At 63.0% G+C, this 24,045-nt stretch overlaps 1 protein-coding gene across 3 annotated transcripts; it reads right to left on the bottom strand.

The window, feature by feature from the left end:
• Positions 1-3,923: 3,923 nt before the first annotated feature.
• On the bottom strand, positions 3,924-23,798 carry GPR132 (G protein-coupled receptor 132). 3 transcript variants are annotated; one of them, XM_067027624.1, is made up of 3 exons: positions 23,708-23,798; positions 12,185-12,277; positions 3,924-5,979 (listed from the first exon to the last, which is right to left on the bottom strand). In XM_067027624.1, the coding sequence occupies exons 2-3, from the start codon at positions 12,189-12,191 to the stop codon at positions 4,958-4,960; spliced, it is 1,029 nt and encodes a 342-aa protein (XP_066883725.1). In that variant the 5' UTR covers positions 12,192-12,277; positions 23,708-23,798; the 3' UTR covers positions 3,924-4,957. The 3 variants fall into 3 exon arrangements, 2 of the variants coding, with proteins under 2 accessions (XP_066883725.1, XP_066883726.1); XM_067027625.1 differs by lacking the exon at positions 23,708-23,798 and adding an exon at positions 16,396-16,438 and having other exon boundaries at positions 4,446-5,979; XR_010839359.1 differs by lacking the exon at positions 3,924-5,979 and adding an exon at positions 11,096-11,130 and having other exon boundaries at positions 23,708-23,790.
• Positions 23,799-24,045: the final 247 nt, after the last annotated feature.

Below are 24,045 nucleotides of genomic sequence, written 5' to 3'. Positions count from 1 at the left end.
GCCCTGCCTGCGTGGCCCCGCGCGGTTTCTCCCGCGAGAACCGCTCTAAGGGGTCCGGATCCGGCGAGGAAGGGCCGCTCGGACCCAGGCCGCGGTGGGGCCGCCGAGTCCGCCGCCGCCGCCGCCGCCTCCTCGGGTGGTGCTGCCCCCTGGCGGCCGCGGGCCGGACATGCACGGCGCGCTCAGCCTCGCGGGCGCCCTCTAGGGGCCGTCACGGGCACAGGCGGGCCTTGGTCACCAAGAACTTGGGTCTTCGCAGGACCCCGGGGAAAGACCACCCAGCAAGCTGAAACGAGGCTCTGAGTTTTGAGCGCCCACTCGGTGTCAGGCACAGCTTAAGCGGGGGACAGACATGATGTCAGTGAACGTCCCCAACAGCCCTGCGGGCAGGTGCTGTGGCCATTCCCAAATCACAGGTGACGACGCCGGGCTGGCGGGGCTGAAATACCTCGTGCAAAGCGAGCTGTCCTCCGACGTCCGGGGTTTCTGGAAGGTCTTAGAGTAAACACGGGGAGCGCGGCGGCTTCCCCGCTAGGACCAAGCGCTCCCACGAATGTCAGCGTGCTTTCCAGCCCACTCAGGAGGACCTCCCCGGCAGCTCTCTCGCGCTGGGTCAGGAGGCTTTGGGCAGCAGTGGTGTGCCTCCTGGGGCCGTGCGCCTCTTCTAGACCAACCCCAGTCCATGGGACCCCAGGATTCGCAGAGCTCACCTCCCCCGCCGCTGCCGCGGCTTCTCCTCGGGCCTGTCCCCAGGGGATCTGCCCGGTGTGCACACCTGTGGGCTGCGGCCACTCGCGAGCCCGGCGGAGTGACGGTGGGCCCTTCACTCTCCCCGGGAGAGCGGACAGCGTCACGGGGCCTGACGCTGCACCCGATGTGCGGCTGTACTTGTCGGGGCTGGCGGCTGGCCGGGGTGTGTCTGGTGGAACGGGGCTGTTAGGTTGTCGACCTTTCAAATACTTGGACACATGTGAGTGCTGAAACGTCGGGGGAGCCTGGGTGGGTCTCCCCAGCTGGCAGGGGGCTCGCCCACGCACGCGACCGTCGGTCCCTCAGGGAACAGCAACAGGCCCTTTTCAGGCACGGGACCTGTCCAGGGAGCTGGGAATACACCAGCTCCCTGAACAAAGAGCAGGGTGTCCCTCCAGGGAGCGCTGGTCTGGGACACCCTCGAGGAAAGAGCCCCAGAGTGTAGCCTGGGCTGCTCGAGGTGGCCGGGCAGCCCCGAGGGGTCCCGGGGCTCCCCTCCTCAGTTCCTGCCTCCTTCCATGGACCCCAGGACAGCAAGGGGGGCCTCACTGTGCCTGGCTCCCTCCCCACCTCGGGGAACCGTGGGGAGCATTTTGTGGAGGGGTGGAGGGGTGGGGGGGGAGGGGGAGGGCGGGAGGGGGGGGAGGGGGGAGGAGAGGCTGTCTGACCGGCTCTCAGGCTCTGTGACCCCACTATGAACGTGAGAAGTGTCCCTGAGCAACGTGAGTCAGATGAAGGAGAAAGTCTGGGCGGTGAACGAAGGTTCAGCCACCATAGGAGGGGAGGGGAGGTGTGTGCCCAGGAAGACTGTGCCTTGGGCCAAGGTGGACCCTTGACCACCGCCCCCACAGCTGCTCCCCAGGGTCTCGGCCTCCAGGGCAGGGCCAGCTCATGCCCTGGGTGGCCCTGTGTCCAGCACGGAGCTGGCAGGTGACCAGAGCCCAGCCCCTCCCTCGGGGCCCCCGGGGCAGCCCCTCCACTAAGGGCTGTGGATGGCGGACGGGGACGTGGCTGGGCCCTGAGCACGGAGCCTGCCCTCCCCAGCGGTGACAGCCCCTCCACGCAGCCACCTTCTAATTGCATGTGGTCCCATGTCATCCTGCAGGCACCCTCTGAGGCGCCCCAGGGGGGGAGACCCTCCAGGCCACCCCTCCCGGCAAAGTCCTGGCAGCCCCTCTCCCGAGTCAGCGGCTCGCGGGGCCTGAGCCCTACCTCTGCCCCAGTGGGGAGCTGGCGGGCCGGGCGGCGCTTGCTGGGATCCTGCCCGGGAAAGAAAGGGGCCATTTATTGGTTGCGTGATGTCAGCAAAAGATGGAAAAGTAGGCAGTTCCCAGCCTGGGTGTGAAGAGGTGGTGTTGAACTAACTGGGAAGCCCCTTCGCGGGGGGCTGGGGGCTGGGGGCTTGCGTCCAGGGTCACATCACACACACACACACACAGGCGGTCCTCTGAGACAGTCCCATGAGAGGACAGAGGGAGAGAGGAGGGGCAGGGTGGACAGGACAGGCCCACCGCTAAGGTTCACACACCCGCTACCCCCGGGCCAGGGTGGATGAAGCCCCACGGCCCGAGGGTGGAGGGTGCGGGCCCGGCGGGCACAGTTCTCACCCAGCCCCCATCCGATTCCCCTGCGCCTCGCACATCCTGGGCACACCCTGGTGCGGGCGAGGCAGGCTCTGAGCTCCCCGGAGAGAGCGGACAGAAAGCGGTGCCCCGCCACTGAGCCGCCGGGCCAGGGTGACTGCGGACCCGACAGGCCCAGCGCCAGGCATCCAGACGGCCGCTGGGGCCCACCACGCAGCCTCGATATGGAAGGGGCAACCCGGGGGGACACAGAAGGGGGCACGTGAAGACAGAAGCAGAGATTGGGGTGATGCAGCCACAGGCCCAGGGACCCCTAGAGCCACCAGAGGCTAAAAAAGGCAGGAAGGACTGTCCCCTAGAGCCTCTGGAGGGAGCGCGGCCCTGCAGACGCCTTGGTTTTGGACTTGGGGCCTCGGAGCTGTGAAAGGGTAGGTTCCCGCTGGTTTAAGGCATTTCGTCCTGGTTTGCGATCATCTGTTTCAGCAGCCCGGACTCGCACGGACGGGGAGGTGGGGACGCTGCTCGCGCGGCCCTGATGCCCCCCTCGGTGGGAGTGTGAGCTTCACCCCCGCGACCGAAATTGAGGCGTAAGATGCCGAAACCCCAGGGCCGGTGACGCTGCCCGAGAGGCTAGGGTGCAAGGACGGCCCTGCGGGGGCGGTTTGCCAGCTGAGGGGGCTGGAGGGAGAGCCCCGGGCTGGGATTTCGGATGCCGGGAATTTTTCCTAGAACTGCCAAGGAAGCGGCGAGAGGCTGCCAGGAAAGGCTATTAATGAAGAAGACAGAGCGACCACCATCATTCTTATTTTTGTACAGCAGATTTTCGCAGCCACTGGGAGGCCAGAGCACAGCCGCGGGGTGCTCGCGCGGTAACCCTGTCTTCCCCGTTCGTCACGGTCACCGCCAAGTGGATGGTGACAGGTGCGGAGTGACCAGGGGTGGGCGGTGAGTCTGGGGGCCGCTCCTCCCCCGGGAGCCACAGAGCAGGGTTCTTGCTCCTTCCTGCCATTCTGAGTGGATAGACTGGTGGCCCCCGGAAGGATCTGTCTCGTCCTACTCCCCGGAATCTGGGGGCGGAGCCTTATTTAGAGAGAGGCTTTGGCTAAGGATGCAGCGCTGAGCTCACCCTGGATTATCCAGGGGAGCCCTAAGTCCAAAGAGACAGAAGAGAGACAGAGAGGGGGGTGAACCCTGGGGTTCGCAGCAGCACCAGAGGCCGAGAGCAAGGCATGGAACCCGCCACCCTGAGAGCTGCCAGAAGGAGCCCTGCCCACGCCGTGGTCTCCAACCTCCAGCCCCGAGAAGGCTGAGAGGATCCTGTTTGCCTTACGGCCTCCAGTTTGCGGTAATTAGTTGCAGCAGCCCCGGGAAGTCATGCGTCAGACGTTGTCGAAACGCCCTGCGGTCCCGGACCTGAATACTCCAGACTGTTCTAGAAGCCGGCCCGTCACCTGGAGAGCCCAGGCGCACGCCCCTCCCAGGGCTTGGCCCTCCGGGAGGTCCCCAGAGGGCCACGCTTGCTGAGAAGGTAAAATGACGTTACCCCAGGTTAGGAAGTTGGCCCCGACGTATGTTCTTGCGTTCTTATTTCTAAACGTATTTTCTAAATCACGTATCCTCTCAGGGTCTCTCACAAAGAAGAGCATCCGTCGCCGCTGCCTTGGGGAAACGCGAACATAAGCGGTGGGCGTGGTCAGTCCCCAATGCCGACCCGCTGAGGTGGGTGTCACCGGCCCTGTCACGGATGGGGGAGCCGAGGTAGCGCTGTGGCCTGGCCTGGCCCTCGGCGGCTTCTCCCCGGCAGCGGAGCTGGGACGCCTCGGTGCGGAGGACTCACCGCCGTCCTCGGAGCCCATTGGCGGAGTGTCACCCCGCCTGGGGTGCCCCCCGGCCCCCCCGGCTGATGGGCATTGCCGCCGCGAGCACCTGGGGCTCCCTCCGGAGGCCATGTGGGTGCGCCCCGCCCCTGGGCTGCCCTCAGGGGCTGCAGCGCAGAGAGGCCCCAGCCAAGGCCCCGTGAGCAGCCACCGCAGGAAGGGGCCTGGCTGACACTGACAGTCTGGGGAGAAACGCCCCGCCACGTACCGTCACAGTCATCCAAGCAACGCTTGCGGAAAAGCGCGGGAAATAAAGCCATCACACGGAGGCCGACAGGCACCCACCGCGCACGGCCTGTGCCCGCTGCCGGCGGCACCGGGCGGTCACGCGGCCTCTGCCTGCGACCCTGCGGGGCGCCAACGGCCGAGAGCGCCAGCCAGAACAAGCCCTCCTGCCTGCCACGGGCTCTCCCTGCAGCTGGCAGGCTCGCCCTTACCCTCGGCGTGCTGCCGCCTCCCTCGTGGGGCTGCTGCTCCCACTGGAAAAGCCTGGGGGGCTGGGCCCCCCAAGGGGCAGAAGCTCCAGGAACGAGAGATCTGCGGCGTGTCATCCAGAGGGTCCTCCACAGCCAGTGCGGTGGGCACCGGAGGGCAGGCTCCGTGGGAAGCGAGCGACTGGCCCCGGACTCCCACGCCGGGTTCAGCGGGACTCCTCAGTCAGGCCCTCTGGGTGCACGGCGAGGCCCACGCGCCCGCCGGTGGCCCTGGTGCGCGGACGGGCTTGGGGAAGGCGTAGCCGTTCGTGAGCTATGTGGGCGATCGTGCCTCCTCGGAATCCTTCAGATACGTGAGCTTGGCGACGTCCGTCTTCATGGACCACTTTTTCCACCCCTTGTGGATTCTGGACACTTCTTGGCGTGAAACTTCTGTGGCCAGCACATATATGATGGGGTCAGCCACGCTGTTCACCGTGGCCAGGCCCAGGAACAGCACGGAGACCGTGTACAGGTTGATCTCGAAGGCGCACACAGGGCCCATGTCTCCTTTGTAGTAGGAGAAGGCTATGGCTTTGACCAGGAGGACCAGGTGGTAAGGGGCGAAGCAGGACAGGAAGATGGCCACGACCGCGATGGCCAGGCGCCTCACCTTGGCCTTCTGGGCGGCGCCCAGGCTGCTGCTCCGCTGGATACTCCTGAAGATGCGCTGGTTGGTGAAGGCGATGACAGACAGGGGGGCGGCGAAGCCCACGGCGAAGCGCGTGTAGTAGTACCCGGCGATCTCGCGGTCCACCGGCAGTGTCTCAAAGCAGGTCTCCTCCTCCTCCATCTGAAACACCGGGTAGTGGACGAGCCCCACGAGAACGAAGACGGACACGGAGACGAGGATGGCGGTCTTCTGGTGGCGGCGGCCTCGCATCTCCAGAGCGTACACGACCGCCAGGAAGCGGTCGCAGGAGATGCAGCACAGGAAGAGGATGCTGACGTAGAGGTTGCAGAAAAAGATGTAGGCGGTCACCTTGCAGGCCCGCGGGCCCAGGAGCCAGCGGTGCCCGTTCTGGATGTAGACGACCCAGAGCGGCAGGGTGCCGACGTAGAGCAGCTCGCACAGCGCCAGGCAGAAGAGGTAGACGGCCAGCACGTGGCCCTGGCGCGCCTGCAGCAGCGTCAGCCAGGCCGTCAGGCAGTTGGCCGGCAGGCCCAGCAGGCACACCGTGCTGTACACAGTCACCAGGAACACCCTGCTGTCGTTGAAGGGCACCGTGCAGTTCTGGGGAGACACGCCAGTCGACAGGGCCCCTGGCAGAGGGCTGGCCGCCTGGGTGGCATTTCCTGTGGAGCAGAGACAGCGTGAGGGTGGGTGTCGCTGGGAACCACCTGGATCAGACGTGACAGCACAAGAAGGCTCTCGTCGGCTGCGGACTGGGCGAGCCGGGGTTAAAGTTTTCCAGATGGTTTCCTAAAGATCACCCCTCCCGCAGCAGCCGATGGCCTCGAGGACACAAGGCCTTGTCAACTGACTGAGTCATTTTCCAAAGTGTTGTCTATGGGCTTGAAGAGAATTTATTCTCTATTTGCCTTCCGTTATGAGTTGAACTGTGTCCCCCCCTCAAAAAAAAAGATATGTGGGGTCCTAACCCCCAGGACCTCAAAACGCGCTTGGATTTTGAGATGGGGTCTTTACAGAGGAGATCAAGTCAAAATGAGTTCTTTAGGGTGGGTCCTGATCCAGTATGACTGTGTCCTTATAAAAAGGGGACATTGAAACCCAGGGACACGTGTGAACAAAAGCCGACGTGAGGACAGGGAGAAGACGGCGATCCCAAGCCCAGGAGAGAGGCCTTGGAAGAACGCAGCCCGCCCACACCTCCATCTCGGACTTCCAGCCTCCAGGGCTACAACAGAAGACATGTCTGTGATTTAAATCGTCTGGTCTGGGCTTCCCTGATGGTGCAGCGGTTAAGAATCCGTCTGCCAACGCACGGGACACGGGTTCGAGCCCTGGTCCGGGAAGATCCCACATGCCGCCGAGCAACTAAACCCGTGTGTCACAACTACTGAGCCCGTGAGCCACAACTACTGAGCCCGCGTGCCACAACTACTGAAGCCTGTGCACCTAGAGCCTGTGCTCTGCAACAATAGAAGCCACCGCAATGAGAAGCCCACACACCACAACGAAGAGTAGCCCCCGCTCGCCACAACTAGAGCAATACCACACGCAGCAATGAAGACCCAACCAGCCAAAAAATAAAGTAAAAAAAAAAAAAATCACCTGGTCTGTGGTCCTTTGTTACAGCAGCCCTAGCAAACAATACATCTTTTGGATTTACTGAGTTTAGTTTTTAGTCTATTTCCCCCTTTACTGGCTTGGAGATTATTAAGCCATTTTTAATCTTTTCGAGAGTACCCTGGACGTTTAACATGCATATTTAGTAGCGTCTAAAGTTAGTCAGAACCTTCACCTCCTGCGTGGGCACGAACCCTGGGACGCTGTTGCTCTAATGGCCCCGCGTTTGGCTGATGTGCAATTCCGGGCCAGTTATGTCAGGTGTGTGGGTTCTCTGCCTGCTTAACCTCCCAGCTCAGACGTTGTTATCATTACTATTCCCGCCGTGGTGGTCGCTGTGACTCCACACTCTCCACCCCTGTTCACAGCTGCCCACGTGTCGGCCAGTCTGCTGCCCGCTCCCCGTCCTTCATCTGCTGCATTTCCGAGGTCATTCCCTCCTTTCCCTGAAGACAGCCCTCGCAAGCCCTGTGCACCAGAGCCTGCCCCAGCTTCGGTTCATCTGAAATGCACTTTTACCCCGATTCTGGAGGACAGTTCCCCCAGGGGTCTGATCTAGCTCCGGCCCCGCTGCAGCCCATCTTCTGGCTTCTGAAGCTGCGACAGCGGCCGCCTGCCGTCTAGCTGCCGTGCCCTCGGACGCCTGAATCTGAGACTCTGTACACCCCAGCGCTCCGGGCGCCCCTCTGTTTGCCTCCTGGGGCTCTGGTCAGGCACGTGCTGGTCCTCTCGCCCCATGCTCACCTCGCTCTGCACCCTCCCCCGCTCCCCCATCTCGCAGGACCCTCCGTCTGTCCAGGCAACCTACTGACATTGAACCTGAGTTTGGGAGCTCTTTGTGTCTGTGTCTAATTGGCAGGTTTTCTTTGTTTTTACTCATTCACCGCGTTAAAATTCAGGGATCGTGTCTCATTTCTAGACGCTCCATCTGGCTCCCTTTCGAGTCTCCTGTTCTCTGCTCATGTTTTTCCTTCCGCCTCTGATCTCCTGACGTTCACCCGACGTACTGAGGTCACTGTGCGTGACCCTCCCAGCACCTGCAGTCTTGGAGGCAGGACCCCCGCACGGCACGGTGCCTGCACATCCTCCCACGGGCCGGCTCCCTCGCACGTCTTGAGGTGGTTGTGAGCTCACGCCTGATGTCATCCGAGGGCGCTTCCTGACTGGGAGGGGCTGTCCTCCGAGGGGTTGTGGGCTGGCTGGAGCCGGCCGCCTGGGACCTCTGCCCCAGCTCGGGTGGCCGGAGGGCAGGAGTCCTTGGATTTACTCCAGGGCCGCTCTCCATCCGGGCCTCATAGCGGGGCTGAACTTTGGGGTCCCTATGCAGGTGCCCCAATTCAGAGCCCACGCCCTTCCCACGTGGGCGCCAGGGCTCACCTGCCGTCCCCTCAAGAAACAAACGATACGGAATCAGTCCATAAATATGAAATGAGCCCTGAAACCTTAGGCCTCTCAGCGTCCCTCTGTTGATTCTAAGCGCCAGTTACATGGGACAGTCGCCACCGTCAGGCGTCATGTGAAGCCCAGCTCAGAGTGACCTCGGCGTCACACCACCCAGGGCTGCCCACAGCCCGCGGCCCGCGGCCCGCTCCGACTTTCCTCCACCCGCGTGGGCTCAGCCAAGCTGTCACGATGCTCTTCAGATGCGTCACCTGGGCTGCGCGGGGTTCGTACCGGGACCGTGCAGAGCCGGGCTGGTGGGCCGCAGCATGGGAAGCGGAAGCTCACCAGGGCTTTGGGGTCCCTGCTGGGGTGGGGGGGCTGGGAAGAGCCACAGACTGGCACTGAGGCTCCTCCAAGCTCCAGGGCCTGCTTGTCATGGAGGAGCCAGGAGGAAGGCAGGGCCTGGATGCCCACCTGCCCTCCCCTTAAGCCCCACCTGGGACACCAGTCACCACCCCCCCTCAACAGGGGGAAAGAAGCCAGTGAGGAGGAGTGCTCCAGGCCCCAGGCACCTGCGAGGTGGTGCCCTCACCTGCCTCCCCACCAGCTGTTTCCCAGGGGACCAGGAATGAGTCATGGGACAAAGCGCCCTGCCGTAGGGGTGACCCCCTGGCCCCCGTCTAAGGATCCGCGGGCACCGCGGTGATTCACACCGGGGGCTCCCCGGGCTGAGGGAACCCACACGACGTGGGGAAGGAAGCCAGCGTGTCCCAGGCGCCCTCCTCTCCCGCCCAGCCCGCTTCTCCGGGGCCCCTCTCATGGCGGTGACCCCAGCACCCACTGCCTGACCTGTGCCCAGAGCCTCCCTGGACCCGCTCCGTCCTGACCCGCCCCCGGGACCTGCCATGCGACAGGAACATCTGGGAGGCCACGGGGGGACGCACACCTCCCAGAGCCTGTGCCCTGGCCTCGGGAGATGCTGCCGCGTTTAGGCCGGTGCACCTCCGACAGCAGACTGTGGACGGAGCAGCCCCTCGGGGTCAGCGGGATCCGCAGGCGGGGCTTCACGTTGCCGCTCAGCCGCGGCAGCCTCTGGCGGTGGTGGCCCCGTGACCCGGCCAGGGCGGTGGACAGCGGGCTGGACGGGCCTGGGGTGGCCTCAGTGACAGCGGAGAACGTGGCCCTTGTTCCACAGCCCAGTGACCCCTGGGGCCTGGAAGCCCTTTAGCCGCTTAGGCTGAAGACCCCTGGACCCTTCCACATGCACATCCAACAGCCAAGGAAACCTCGGTGCGTCCCAACGCTGACACGGCCGTGGGGTCGCGGGCAGCCGTCCAGGGGACTCGGCCCCAGTGCCCATGCGTGGTTTTCAGCACCCCCGGCCCCCCGCAGGGTGACCTGCTGCAGAAATTAGCGGCAGGACGGTGGAGGCGGGCAGAGAGCAGTGCTGGTTCTTCAGCTGGAGGCTCGCTGTGAACGCCCCCAGGGTGACGGAGCCGTCGGCGCCCCAGTGCGCTCCTGACACACTTCTGTGGCACTCACTCGTTTTTCCCAATTTTTAAAATTCTGGTAAAATATACATAAGATAAAGGTGACCATCTTAACCATTTTATTTTTTTATTTTATTATTATTATTTTTTGCGGTACGCGGGCCTCTCACTCTTGTGGCCTCTCCCGTTGCGGAGCACAGACTCCGGACGCGCAGGCTCAGCGGCCACGGCTCACGGGCCCAGCCGCTCCGCGGCATGTGGGATCTTCCCGGACTGGGGCACGAACCCGCGTCCCCCGCATCGGCAGGCGGACTCTCAACCACTGCGCCGCCAGGGAAGCCCTGAACCATTTTAAGTGTCCGCTTCTGCGGCATTAAGTACATTCGCGTTGCTGTGCAGCCGTCACCATATCTACTTCCCGAATCTCTCATCTTGCAAAACTGAAACTCTGTCCCCGTTAAATACTCACTGCCCACTCCTCCCCCAGCCCTTGCTGGGAGTGGGTCGTAAAGGTGCCATCCTGTGACTGGCCTATTTCGCCTTGCGCCATGCTCTCGGGGTCCACGTGTCAGAGCGTCCTTCCTTTTTAGGACAGAGTAATAGCCGACGGTGTGGATGGACCACGGTAGGGTTTCCCGCTCATCTGCCTATGGCCACTTGGGCTACTTCCACACCTTGGCCATTGTGAGTAGTGCTGGCATGAACACGGGTGTGCAAATGCCTCTTCCACACCTGTGCTCACTTCTTATTTATTTTTATTTATTTTTGGCTGCGTTGGGTCTCAGCTGCCTGCCACACGCAGGCTCTTTGCTGTGGCGCGTGGGCTTAGCGGCCCTGCGGCACGTGGGATCTTAGTTCCCTGATCAGGGATCGAACCCTAGTCGCCTGCATTGGAAGGCCGATTCTTAACCACTGGACTGCCAGGGAAGAGTCCCAAGTTCACTTCTCTTTTGTGGGTTGCTGGATCGTATGGTGAGTCTCTAGTTGAGCTGTTTGAGGCGTCTCCATACCGCTTTCCCAGGCAGCTGCTCCATTTTCCATTGCAAAGGACAGCGCACGGGGCCTCCCATTTCTCCTCATCCTCGCTAGCACTTGGTACTTCGGTGTTGACAGTGGCCGTCCCGATGGGCGCAAGGCGGCCCCTTTTGTGGGCCCCCACCTATGGCCCTAACCTCCGGGATGTGGGCTCCCTTCCACGTGCAGACGGAGGGTGTCGGGGACCGTCAGACCCGGCTGTCAGTCTCCAGGCGGGAGTCGGGCCGCACCAAGCGGAGGGGCCGACGGTGCGCGGGTGGCACCTGGGCCACGCGGGGCGCTGCTCAGCTGGGAGAAAGGCGACACCTGTCTGCCCAGGCCGGCCCCGCTTGGACGGCCCGTCCCTCTCGGCCACGCGAGTCCTCCAAGGCACCAGCCCCACCCCCTGGACCCCAGCGCTGCCCTGCCCCATCCCGGCGCCGACCCTGTCTCGCCACGCTCTGGGGGGCAGAGCGCGAGGGAACCCCAAGCCCAAGCGGAGGCCCGGGTGAGGCCTGTGGGCCCCTCGCTGCCGCCAGCCACCCCTGCCAACGCGGCCCCCCGCCAGGGCGCCAGCTGGACTCGGTATAGTTAGTGCGGCCACACGCTACCCACTGGGGCCACAGGGCCGGCATGTGGCCCCTCGTCTTCACCTGCCCCCGCCCAGCCCCCGCCCCCCAGCCGCCCGGCGGCCAGCACTGGGCGCACAGGTGAGAGCCCGCCCCTCCCACCGCGGGGCTCTCAGGGGGCTCTGACCGCTCGGGAAGGGAGTCTCCTGGGCCCGGGCACACGAGCCCCCGGGAGGGGAAGGAGGCTCTGTAGGGCAGCCGTGGCTTGGCACGGGGTCTCTCACAGGAAGTGGGCAGGATACGGGGCCCAGGTGGACCCCAGAGCCTCCGCTTCTCCTTCAGTCCTGTTCTGGGTTCTTTTCTAGCACTTCAAGACAGTTAACAAGTGGGTGCTTCCTGATGTCTTGATGGAAAGCCTCCGGCTTTACTGTTTCTGAGTTAGTTTTTTTCTTTCAAGAAGTCTACTTTTTTTTTTTTTTTTTTAAATTTATTTGGCTGCGTCAGGTCTTAGTCGCGGCGGCATGCGGGATCTTTTTAGTTGCGGCATGCAAACTCTTAGTTGCAGCATGTGGGATCTAGCTCCCTGACTAGGGATCGAACCCGGGTCCCCTGCATTGGGAGCGTGGAGTCTTAGCCACTGCGCCACCAGGAAAGTCCCTGGAGAAGTCTACTTTTGCATGCTACTTTTTGAAGTAATTTTCCCTGTTACGAGACAAAGTAGATTGGTAGAAAAATTCTCACGGGCTCCCTCCTAAATGTTCCAAGTCAAAGGAGGCACGGGGTGGGGCTCTCACCTGTCATGTCTGCCAGCTCTGGGCTCAGGATGGGGCTGCGGTGTAGGTCATATGACGCGCCTGTTGAGACGTTTCCTCCGAGCTTCACGTGACCTGGAGAAAGGATGGGTTGAAATTGCTTTATAGGGAAATCAGATTAAATCACAAATTAAGTTATTTGACAAGTGGTTAGCGCCAAGTCTTGTATTCACCCTGTGGGTACAGCAGCCGAGGCTTAACATGAGAAGGGCTCCCACAAATCAACAGAAATGAGTGTCAAAGCCGATCATTCACAGAAGAAGTAAAAGCACCTCCTACAAATGTGAAAGAGCTCAACTTCACTTATACAGTCAAAGAACTGCGAACGTAAGCAACCAAACGGTGGTCTTTTTCTTGCCTATCAGGTTGGCAAAAATAAAGGACTTTAATTCTTAGCATTGGCAAGAGAGTGAGGAAGTGGGGTCCCTCACTGTGTGGGGAGCAGAAACGGGCACAGATGTTTGCTAGCACAATCTGGTAACATGTCTCAGAAATCTTCAATGCGGGCTTCCCTGGTGGAGCAGTGGTTAAGAATCCGCCTGCCGATGCAGGGGACACGGGTTCGAGCCCTGGTCCGGGAAGATCCCACATGCCGCGGAGCAGCTAAGCCCGTGTGCCACAATTACTGAGCCTGGGCTCTAGAGACTGCGAGTCACAACTACTGAGTCTGTGTGCCACAACTACTGAAGCCCACGCACCTAGAGCCCGTGCTCCGCAACGAGAAGCCACCGCGATGAGAAGCCCGCGCACCACAATGAAGAGTAGCCCCTGCTCGCCGCAACTAGAGAGAGCCCGCGGGCAGCAACAAAGACCCAACACAGCCAAAAATAAAATTAATCAATTAAAGAAAATCTTCAATGTGCTTCATTTAAAAAAAAATAAATTTATTTATTTGGGGGCCACCAGGGAAGCCCTGCGCTTCACTTTTGAGCAGATAAAATCCTTCCGAGGAATTTTTCCTGGTGAAAGAGTTTCCTGAGATGCAAAGTGCATGGACATTGCTCCTGTGAAAGGGCCCGGGACCCCTGGGAGACTGCCCACGACAGAGGTAGACAGGCCCAGGGGTGCTGGCAGGTGGGGCAGGTTCCTGGCTCCCCCATCTCTCTGCTTCCTTCCTGAGCCAGAGGTGCCCCTAACCTAAGCTCCATCCGGTCAGCTAGAGAGGCTATGGGGGAGGCGGGCTCTCTAAACCCTCCCTCAGCCAGCCTGGAGCCAGGCCCAGACCCCACCCGCAGCCCCCGTCAGGCGGAGGCCCCAGCCCCGAGGGGCGTCCGCAGGTGCACGCCCCGCGCCCCAACACTGGGAGGTCCGGCTGTGCTGACAACAGATGAACCACCAGGGAAATAACAGGAAGCCAAGGTGTTTACTTGAAACTGCAGAGAGTTCATGGACTTCGAATTTGTAAGCAAGACCTCGAAAATACAGACAAAGGTAAGGCGCTGAGGCAACAAAGAATCAAGAAACGCACTGATCTTTCGAAACTGACTTCCTGACCGACTGGTGGGCATATGGGCCTGGAGGGTCCCTGGGCCTCCCCGTCCCCCCCTGCAGCCCCCTCGCTCAGTCAGCCCCCAGCAAGTCAGGCAGGGGGCCACCCAGGGGGGCTCTGGCTGAGCTCCGTGCCTGGCCCTGAGGCCCTCAAGCAGAGCAAGCACTCTGCCCTCTAAGGAGATGGTCCACGGTACTCAGGGCGGCCACCGGGTGGGGTCAGCGTGGCACGCGGGTCTGTGGCCCGGTCAGCTCGGGGGTGAGGGAGGGCTGAGCCTCACGAAGGGGGGTCCAGGAGGGTCTCCAACTGTGCGGGTGGCCCACATGAGCGGCAGGGGTGCCAGCCCACCTGGGGGCTGTCCAGACGCCCCTGAGCCCTGTGAGCCTGGGAGGGACACAAAAGCCTCACCCTGGGCCCGAGTCCTCTGTCAGAACTGCGATTCTGGAAAACCGGGAGGTGGTCCCTTCCCCCAGGGGCTGCGCCGCCCGGCTCTTCCCCGATGCAGGTGGCGGCAGAAAGGAGACCACTGTCTCTAGAAGTCACTTCTGCACCGTCTCTAGAAGTCACTTCTGCAAAAGCCAGAGGAAGCGGGCCAACTGACACTGTGCAGTGCTGGGGCCCCTGCTCGGCTCCCCTGGCCTGTGCAGCCTGTGCAGGGCAGGGCACTGGTTCCAGATCCGGGGCCGCGTCCCTGGCTGTCAGGCACCCACAGTCTGCCTGCCCTGGCAGGGTGCGGGGGCCACATCGAGAGGACCGGGGGCCACAGGAGGCCCAGGCCGGAGAAGCCAGGCGCTGGGACCGCCCCACGCCCCGGGTGCCGCTCTGCCCCGCTCACGCCTGCAGGCCTGGGCACCTGCCCCCGCACCCACCCCCGGCCTTTTGCCCAGCAGAGCTCGGTCCAGCCGTGGGCTTCGTCCTGGCCTTTCCCTGCCCAATGGACACACGGCTTCAGGGCTCCGCCCTGGCCTCCTCCCCGGGCGACTGTGGACGGTCCCCTCCTGGTGTCCCCAACCCGCCAGCCCCAGGGTGCCCGTGGCCCCTCCCCACTGGCAGCTGGGGCTCTTGCTGTCCAGGAGCCAGTAGGCCTGGGTGCCCCCTTGTCCTCCCCTGGGGTCGGGTGCCAAGAGGGACGCGTCTTCCACACCAGCAGCCTCACCGCCCTTCCTGCCCAGAATGCCAGCCTGGTGGGCTCAGGGCCTCTGTCCCCGCTCTGTGCTCCAGGGGCGCCGTGACAGCCACAGGCCGTGGGGTGGGTGGCCCAGGTCAGCCCGAAGCCCCTACGCACCCACCCCTGGGCTCGAGCGGCCCCTGCCTCCCGTCCCCACCCCCTCTGGCCCCGGGCACCACCCTGGTGCCTGCACATCCCCGCAGGGCCCACGGAAGCCCCGCAGGCAGCGCTGCGTCCGGATGGATGCTCACGTGACACAGTAAAGAGTGACCTGGCCCCCAGCGCTGGCCCCCGACGCCCTGTGCCCTGCGAGTGCAGTGGGTCCCTCCCGTCATTTAAGATACACTTTCAGACGTCTTCGTCTGGAGCTCTTCAAACAAACGCAAAAGCACAGGGAACGAGCCGTCGTCCAGCACGCCCAGTGCCCTCACCTCCCGGTGCCCCGTTGCCATGGAACCTGGTCCCCAGCTACCCATCATCACTGTGGGTCTGCGGGAGCGTCTTGACCTTCCACTGCGGCTGGGCCTGTCGGGCTCCTCCAGCCTCTCACTCCCGCCTGCCCGCACTCAGGGCTTTGACTTCATTTCTGTCTCTGCGCAGGTTACCCTTTGGGGACGGAGCTCCTGACTTACCAGCCCCTGCAGCCCCTGAGCTCTTTGCTCTCAGGCAGCTGAACCAGGGGCCCCCATCTCACCGGCACAGCAGGAGTCCATCTCCACTTCCCCCATTTAGGTAGATTTTTTATAGTGTGCCTTCTAAAACGCACCTCTGTCTCTTTGATGGCTAGGGAGGTAGAGCACCCGCACCTTGTCCCGCCGACACCGGAGGCATTTCCGTCCTCTCCCTTCTGCCTGGAGGAACCCCTAAAACATCGCCTGGTCCCCGTCCAGGCAGAGACGCCGGGAAGAACCCCTTCCTCAGCGCCCATCCCCTGCCACCGTTCTCGGCAGACACCTACGGGAGCCCCCCCAGTGCCTGGCGCCGGGCCCCGTCCCAGGAAGCCTGCGAGCTGCCCAGCCTCAGGACCAGGCTGGCTGCCCACCCCAGCAGAGAGCCCCTGTCCTTCCGTCCCTCCTCTTGCCCACGTGCCTCTGGCCCCAGCAGGCCCTGGAGGCCAGGGTGGCCGCGCGTCATACCCACCCCGCCAGGCTGCCCCCCACCCCCACCCCCCCGTCGCCTCCGAGAATCAGCGACAAGCACGCCGCCCCGGGGAAGTCCCCGAGCGCCCGGGCTGGGGCAAGGAGAGCTTCCGGCGGGTGTGAGCCCCCGGCTCCGGCTCCCAGCCGCCCCGCACTGCGGCCGGGGGGCGGGGGACTCTGCAGGGGGGGGTCTCAGCAGCTCTGAAGGGGCACAGCAGAGGGACCGCCCCTCCCCCAGTCCCCCGCCCTGCCACCGCATTTGTGGCGCCCCGGGGCCTCTCTTGGTGAAGGAGCCCAGGTGAAGACCTTCCACCAAACCCCCACCTTTATGCCGATGAATCACTCTGCTTTCAGACCCCCACCCCGACTGCTCCATGCACAGGGGCCCGGGACTTACTCAGGGCCCACCCGGAGCCACCCTCGTGCTGTCTCCCTGCAGACGCAGTTGAGAGCTTTCAGGAAGTAGCAGGAGTGTCTCTAAAACTCCCCAAACCGCAAACAGAGCGAGACTTGGGGTTGGCCAGCCCCGCTGAGGAGCCTTCTCACTGGTGGTGAGATTGTGGCCTCATCACCTTGCTGCAAATGGCCTCAGCGCCACTTCTCGTGGACCTTCCTAGGACCGTCCTAGGCAGCTCGGGCCGGACCCGGGACCAGCTCGCATGAGCTGCTGGTGGCTAGCGTTCCCAGACAGCTGCGGCTGGACCCCCGGGGGCACGGACCCCAGCTCCTCAGGCCTGGCCCGGCCCCTCCCAGGCTGCTGGGCACAGAGCAGGGCCATCTGCAGGAGGCCTTGCCTTCCCAGGGACCCCCGTGGGGCACTGCCCACCGTGGCCCCGGGACAGCCCCTGTCCCCAGCGCCCACACGTCTCACCTGGAGCCCGCCCTCCCCGCTGCCCGTCCTGGGGTGGGTCAGCACACTCCGTCGAGGTGGTGTCTCTGAGCCCCTAACGCCGATCCCAGCCAGGCCAGGAGGCCTCTGAGGGTGGGTTTCTCTTCAGACGCCGCGTGGGATCCCCCGGGGACCCAGTGTCCACGCTGGCGGTGGGGGGTCTCGTGTGTCTCTCTCCGGCTTGCGGGGTCATAGCCTAAAGCACGTGGCCAGTGTCGCGGGGGGCGGCAGGTGACCGCAACCTTGGCTGACCACCCGGGACTGGTTCTGAGTTTCGGGGTGAGACGGAGGTGCCGTGCGCCCCTCCCTGCGTCCCCACTGCAGACCTGGCTCTGCAGCCCAGTGCAGGGCTGGGCCCACCAACAGTGACCTGTGTCCAGCACCACAGCAGGGGCGGTAGGCGGCGTTGGAACCGAGGCCACCGCCCCCCACCCACATCCAGGGCCAGGGAAGCCCGGGAGGGGGGGCCCGACGCGTGGCTGGAGACTGGCTCCCTCTCGGTCCCCCCATCTCCGCCCCGAAGCTCCTCAGGGAGGGTGGGACGCGGAGCACCCGGAGAGCTGGGTGCCGAGCACGTCAGCTCTGAGCACAGGCTCACCTCAGCCTTCCCGGGCACCTGCCCAGGGCAGCTCTTCCCAATGAGCAGAGTGGCAGGTACAGCTGAGGCTCTGGGGGGCCGGGTGGGTGGTGCCCACACCCCTGGGGCCCGAGTGAGGCGGGGCCCACATCCAGCCAGTGGGCCAGGCACCCTCAGGGGTGGCGGGGGACAGCTGTCATCATGGGGGCCCAGGCCCTCCCAGGGACTGTCCCCTCCCGCACTCCCACCCAGAGGCCCGCGGATTCCCGGGCTGCCCCGCACCCAACTGACGCGCTTGGGCGCGAAACCCCGGCCACCGTCACCCTCTGTGCCGCGACTGTCGGGTCAGGGGTGGCAGCCGAATCCTCCCCTTGGGGTCTTCAGGGGGGCCTGGGAAGGGAAGCCTGGGCCCCTGGGGCGGGAGTGGAGGGCTGTGAGCTGGGGGGTGGCAGCTGTGCCCACCCCACCCCCTTCCGAGCACAATTCCTGACCAGCAAAGCAGGCGTGGGGAAGGGGTTTGGGGGGGTGAGGGGGCTGGGTGCTTTTTCTGGAGGCTGAGTGTCTTTCAGGCAGGACAAAGGGGGACCCTGTAGCCCCCTCTTGACAATATGCCCCTTGAGAAGAGGCCACTAGCTTCCGTGGTCTCACCCCCACCAGGCAGGTGTCTGTGAACCCAGGAGGGTTTCCTCACTGATCCTGTCTGCGACCTCACTTTCATCACCTCATGACAGGGGGACATTGTTCACCGTTTTAAGTGGGTCGAATATTCACGGATACAAACTCCAGAAGAGGTAAGAGGGCGGGCGGTGGCGACGCCCTCCGGGCCTCTGCCAGGCACCGTGCGCCTCCGGGCAACGTCTCCACTCCCCTCACTGCTCCTACAGGTTTCATAAGGGAAGGAGGGGACCACCACCCACGTTCAACAGGCACGAAGATGCCCTAGACGGGCTTCGTGTTTGCCAGCAGAATCGGGCCCCTGGCTCGGCACCCAGAGCCTCCGAGTTCACCTCCAGAGCCACGGGCGTGTCCTGCCCGCCCTCTGCGCCCCTCGGCCCCCGAGAGCCGGCCTGGCTGTCCCCAGGTGTTTACAGCAGGGGCTGCGCACCTGGTTGACGGCAGGCCTCTTGGTCTCCTCGCTCGGAAGCAGCGCCCCGACCCCTTGCGCCCGTGACGTTCGCTTTCTGAAGGGGCCTGTCTCCTAAAGCGTCGCACGTTCTAGATTTGCTTGATTGGGTCCTGCCGGAGTCACTGTACGTGGTTCTCCATCACGGGTTTCCCGTGACTGGGAAGTGGTTCTAAAGCCCCAGCAGGTTCAGTTCGACGCTTCTGGCACCGGAATCACAGCGACAACAGCCCCCCCTTCGACAGGGCGGGTCATAGCTGGGGGGGTGGACGCCCCCCGGCATCCTGGCCGCCCCTCCTGGGGCTGTACCCCCCACTCCCCATCCCAGGGCAGCCACCTTGCTTGCTTGGCTAAGTGGTGACTTTCCCATTATGTGACGTTTCCACCTGTGTCCTCCGGCAGGTTCAGGGGGGAAATGAGCTGTCCCTCCCCTCTCCGCCCAACCGACAGGCGACAGTCTGCTCCTGCTGTAGCCAAGGTCTTGGACTCTCTCTCACCCTCTCCCCGAGTATCATTAAGGACTCAGGGATTTTTATTGTGGTAAATTATACATAACGTAAGATTTACCATTTTAACCTCTTTTAAGTCAACAGCTCAGTGACAAGTATACTCACACAGTCGTGCGAGCGCCGCGCCGCCTCTACCGTCATCTACGTCATCCGCCCAGACAGAGACTCCGTCCCCATTAAACACTCGCTGCCCATCCCCTATTCCAGCCCCTGCCCCCACCATCCTACCTCTGTCTCTAGGACTCTGGCTGCTCTGGGGACCTCACATGGGTGGGATCGCAGGGGATCTGTCCTTCTGTGACCGGTTTACTTCACTCGGCGTGAGGTCCTGGAGGTCCACCGTGTTGGAGCAGGCGTCAGAACTTCGCTCCTCATTATGGCTGAATCCTCTTCCACTGTGTGCGTGGGCCACATCTGTTCATCCATCATCCGTCCGTGGACACGTGGGTTGCTTCGCCCTTTGGGCTGCCATGTGTAGCGCTGCTGTGAACACGGGCGTGCAGGACCCGTGGGTTTTGTATATCTTCAGTGTGTTTCCATTGACCACAGTCGTTACTCTCGAGGACACTCGAATTATCCCAAACTCGATGAACCGTCCGCCCTGCCTCTGTGGGGATGATTACATGGTCTGTCTCTTCAGCTTTGTTATTATGGTAAATTTTGTCCATCGATCACCACACACCACGTGCCTGGAGTGGGCCCTACTCCGTCGTGTGTGTCAGTCCGTTTGTGCGACGCCGGATCCCATTGGCTGAGATGATCGGTTTTCTTTCTTCTTCCAGTGAGTCTGCCAGGCTTCCCTGACTGCTGACCTCTCCCCGCTCCCCCACTTTTGAGCCTCAGTGATGCTGAGTCACTGAATCCGGCTGGGGGAGGGGGAGGCAGGGGGCTTCGGGGGGTTTCTATGGGACTCAGTGCTCTCATAAGAGGGCAGGAGTTCCCCGGCACCAGCCAGGGAAGGGGCTTTCAGGGCAGTTTCGGAGAGAGTTTCCCTGAGAGAGAAGAGGCTGGGAATGGAAAGGGGCTTTTGAGAAGCTGTTACCCCAAGAGCTTGGTGATTCTGAAACTCATTACCAGCCCGTGTTCCTCTTACCAGGGCACACTCTGAGTGTGAATCATGGGTCATGGTTTCAACAAAGTTGTAGTGTGCCCTAGATCAGCCCAGGACAGGCTACCCATCACCTCAGAAACCCCAGACAACCATGCTGAACACACAGGGGTTTCCTCCCTCTCTCTCACTCGCTTGCTCGCTCGCTCTTGGGAAACCAGGTACCTTGTCTCTTGGTCAAAAATGGCTACTTGAGCTCCAGCCTTCACATCTGCATTCCAGGTGTCAGGAAGGAAGGAGGTGGAGGACGGTGGGGCCCCTCCCCTTTGAGGAGACACCCAGAATCCCCACCCAATGCTTGTGGTCTTGCCTCCTCAGGAATGCAGTCCTGTGGCCACGCCCAGCTGCAGGGGCGGCTGGGGAATGTGGTCTTTGATTCCACTGTGCCCACTGACCCTGGGTGCTCTTCCTAAGCAAGAAGGGGCATTTGGGTATTGGGGGTGCGCTGCCTTGGACACACGTGGTCACCAGCTTCCCTCCCACCTGGCAAGGGCAGGTCCCAGACTGGTGGGTGAGGCGCACACTGCCCAGACCCAGAGGTGAAACTGCCCCCAGATGAGAAAAGCGTCCAGAGGGGGGTTGATCTAGGAGGAGGAGGACCCCAGAGAGAAACTGGGAGAGGGGGCTTGGGGGAGGGATGAGGGGGGCAGATGGAGGGGAGAAGGCCCCAATGGAAAGGCTGGATCAGCTCCTCTGAAGGTGGCTTTCTCCCCCCAGAAACCCCAGGAGACCCACCACCCCCAAGCCTAGGAAGCTGGACCCACAGGGAGAATCAAAACCATCAACCCATGTGGCTTCTGGCCCACATGGCTCTGGCCCACCAGCATTAACAGGATTTGCTACACCCCTGTCTCCACTGACACAATGGTTCTCCTCCCAGGGAAGCTAAATATAGCAAATAACCTTACTGTTCATTCCAGAATTTCTGGAAAGACCCATCACTCTTCAGTAGAAAGTGTCAAGGGACTTCCCTGGTGGTGCAGATGGTTAAGAATCCGCCTGCCAATGCTGGGGACGTGGGTTCAAGTCCTGGTCTGGGAAGATCCCACATGCCGCGGAGCAGCTAAGCCCGTGCGCCACAACTACTGAGCCTGCGCTCTGGAGCCCGCGAGCCACAACTCCTGAGTCCACGTGCCACAACTACTGAAACCCACGTGCCTAGAGTCCATGCTCCGCAACAAAGAGAAGCCCGCACACCGCAATGAAGAGTAGCCCCCGCTCACCGCAGCTAGAGAAAGCCTGCGCGTGGCAACGAAGACCCAATGCAGTCAAAAATAATTAAGAAAAGAAGAAAGGAAGCGTCAAGTGACACTTTGTCTGGGTGATATTTTGGGGACCCGCGATCACCGGTGTCTGTTGGGGGCACCAGCGGGTTCCAGACATAGGACAGGGTCACCGTCACACCGAATCCGGCTCGTACGACAGGGCCTCCCCCTCTCTTTGTCCCTCTAGTCCGAGGGGATGCCTGGACCAAGTTAACGCACAAAGACAGAACAGCAGAGCCCGGGTGCTACAATTAATAAGAATTAATACTGAAGGTGTGCGAGGAGCTTCTGCAGGCGGAGACGTGCAGGGCAGAGGCACCGGCATCCGCGTGGACGCGGCCCATGGCCCCCCAGGGAGGGAGTCTCAGCAGGCAGACGCCCGGTGGACAGTGTCCACGGCTCTCAGCACCCCTGGCCGGGGACCCCGAGCCAGCCCTGCTGGCGGGTGCTCATGCTGTCCAGGGCTACCCCCTCCAGAGGACTCGGGAAGGCGCCGGGTGAGGGAGCCTCTCTGCAGACAGGATGTGCACAGGGCCACACAAGGAGGCCATTCGCTCGGCCAACAGCTGTTTTATTAAGCACCTACTGTGTGCCAGGCCCAAAGCAGGGGCAAGATACTCTCCCCGCCCCAGGTAAGGGACCCCTGCCCTCCCTCAGCCCTGCTGCCCTTCCGGGAGTGAGGCCCTCGGGCCCTCGCGGTCCAGCCTCAGCGGCCTTTGGGAGCTGCTTGTTTTGCCCTACGGATCCCATGACACAGGAAGGGTTCCAAAGACCAGGGCCACCCCAGGCCGCCCCCAGAGGGACGGCAGAACAGCCTCTGCCCGGCAGAAGTGCAGGTGGGTGCAGCCCCTCACCTGCCCTGCCGCAGGCGCTTTGGAAAGCTCGGTCCAGCGAGAGCTATAAGGCAGAAACCGAGAGGCAGCCGGGAGCAGCAGGCCGTGTGGCAGGGTGGCGCGGCTCCCAGACCGCGCGTCCGAGCGCCCGCCTTCTTTCCAGTCGGCCTCCCAGCTCGGCCGCAGATGGCGCTCGGGAGTGAAAGCAGAAGCCTTCCCACTGGATCCCCTGCCTCTGAGGCCCCGAGGGCCTCACTTCTTTGCAACCCATCCAGGCCCAAGACCTTGCCCGGGGTCCCCAGATGGGGCGATTTCGTCCCCAGGGGACATTGAGCCTTTCTGGAGACGGTTTTGGGTTTCACAGCTGGGGTGGAGGTGCTGCTAGCATCGGGTGGGGGAGGCTAGGCACGACGCCAGACAAGCCCTGACGCCCAGGACAGCCCTCTTCCACCGCAAAGAATTTTCCAGCCCCAAACGTCGGCACTGCCTTCGTGGTAGGGAGCCCCGAAGGCCTGTGGGCGGGTTTAAAGCAGGCCCCCTGTTAGGTGCTGCTCTGATGCCCTCGTGGGAGGAGGGTGGACGGGGACACAGGCCGCCCAGCAGCCCTGCCCAAAGGGGCTGCCCCTGCCCCACCACCAACCCAGACCTGGGAAGCCCGAAGCTGCTGCAAAGCTGCCGAGGTGCCAGGAGGTGGGGGGGCGGTGAGAACGTGCTTCGAGGTCTGTAGCTGCCCAGCAGGGCCTGAGGCGCTGTGCCCTCCCCCACCTGTCACTTGCTGCCACTGAGGAAAAAGCAGAAGTGACCTGGGGAGGAAACATGCCAGGGATGGGGCTCCCCTGCCCCCTCGCTCCCTTCTCCCCCCACCCCGCTCCCCAGACAGACGAGGCGGAGGCAGCAGCCCCATGTGGAAGACACCCCGGCCGACGTGGGAGTACACTGCTCGCACCGGAAGCAATCAGTTTCCTCTGCAGGGCGCTGGAGCTCCCGCCAACCTCCTTGCAGCAGTTTGGGTAACACCCGGGGGGTGGGGCTGCTGGGCTGGGGGAACTAGGGCTGGTCTGGCCATCTGCTCAACCCAGCGAGCGTTTGCGGAGCACCCGCTGCGTGCACTGCCCCGCGGAAGGTCCTGGAAGGCGGGGATCACGACCCTCCAGGAGCCCACAGCTGGAGGAGGGGGTCCCTCAAGTCAGCAGGCACCGCAAGAGGCACTGTGGTCGCTCCGGGAGTGTGACCACAACCCTGGTGGGTGGCCAGGAGCATTGCAGCCGGACCTGAGGCCTGCGTGCGCGTGCGCAGCTGTCTCTTCCACTCCAATCGCATGGGCTCCTCCCACCTCAGAAAATTCGGGTCCGTGGCAGAGCTCCCCCCACTTCCGCACCTTTGACCTGTCACTGCCCTCACCCACCTGGACGGGCCTCTTCCACCCCAGGCCTGCTGGCACCCCATCAGCTTCCTCACCACCTGCGACACCAAGGCTCACGGATTTACCCACACACGAGTGAACCCGAGGCACGCGCGTGCGGCACGTAGGCGCACACGCACTCACGCACACGCACTCACGCACACGCACTCACGCACACGCACGCTGTCGCGCACGGACGTGCAGGAACCCTGGCAAGGGCCCCAGGCCACCAGGAGGAGCCCCCCCTCCCCCGCCCGCCCGCCCACCCCTGGCCCATTTTCCTCCCTGTGCGGGTCAGGTGGCCTGGCTCCCCCGGTTAGGATGGGGTGCGGACAGGACCC

This window comes from Kogia breviceps, chromosome 3, assembly GCF_026419965.1.
Source record: "Kogia breviceps isolate mKogBre1 chromosome 3, mKogBre1 haplotype 1, whole genome shotgun sequence".
In the NCBI taxonomy this organism is placed as follows: Eukaryota; Metazoa; Chordata; class Mammalia; order Artiodactyla; family Physeteridae; genus Kogia; species Kogia breviceps.
The sequence above is the reverse complement of the archived record's forward strand: the minus strand, read 5'-3'. Positions and strand labels throughout refer to the sequence as shown.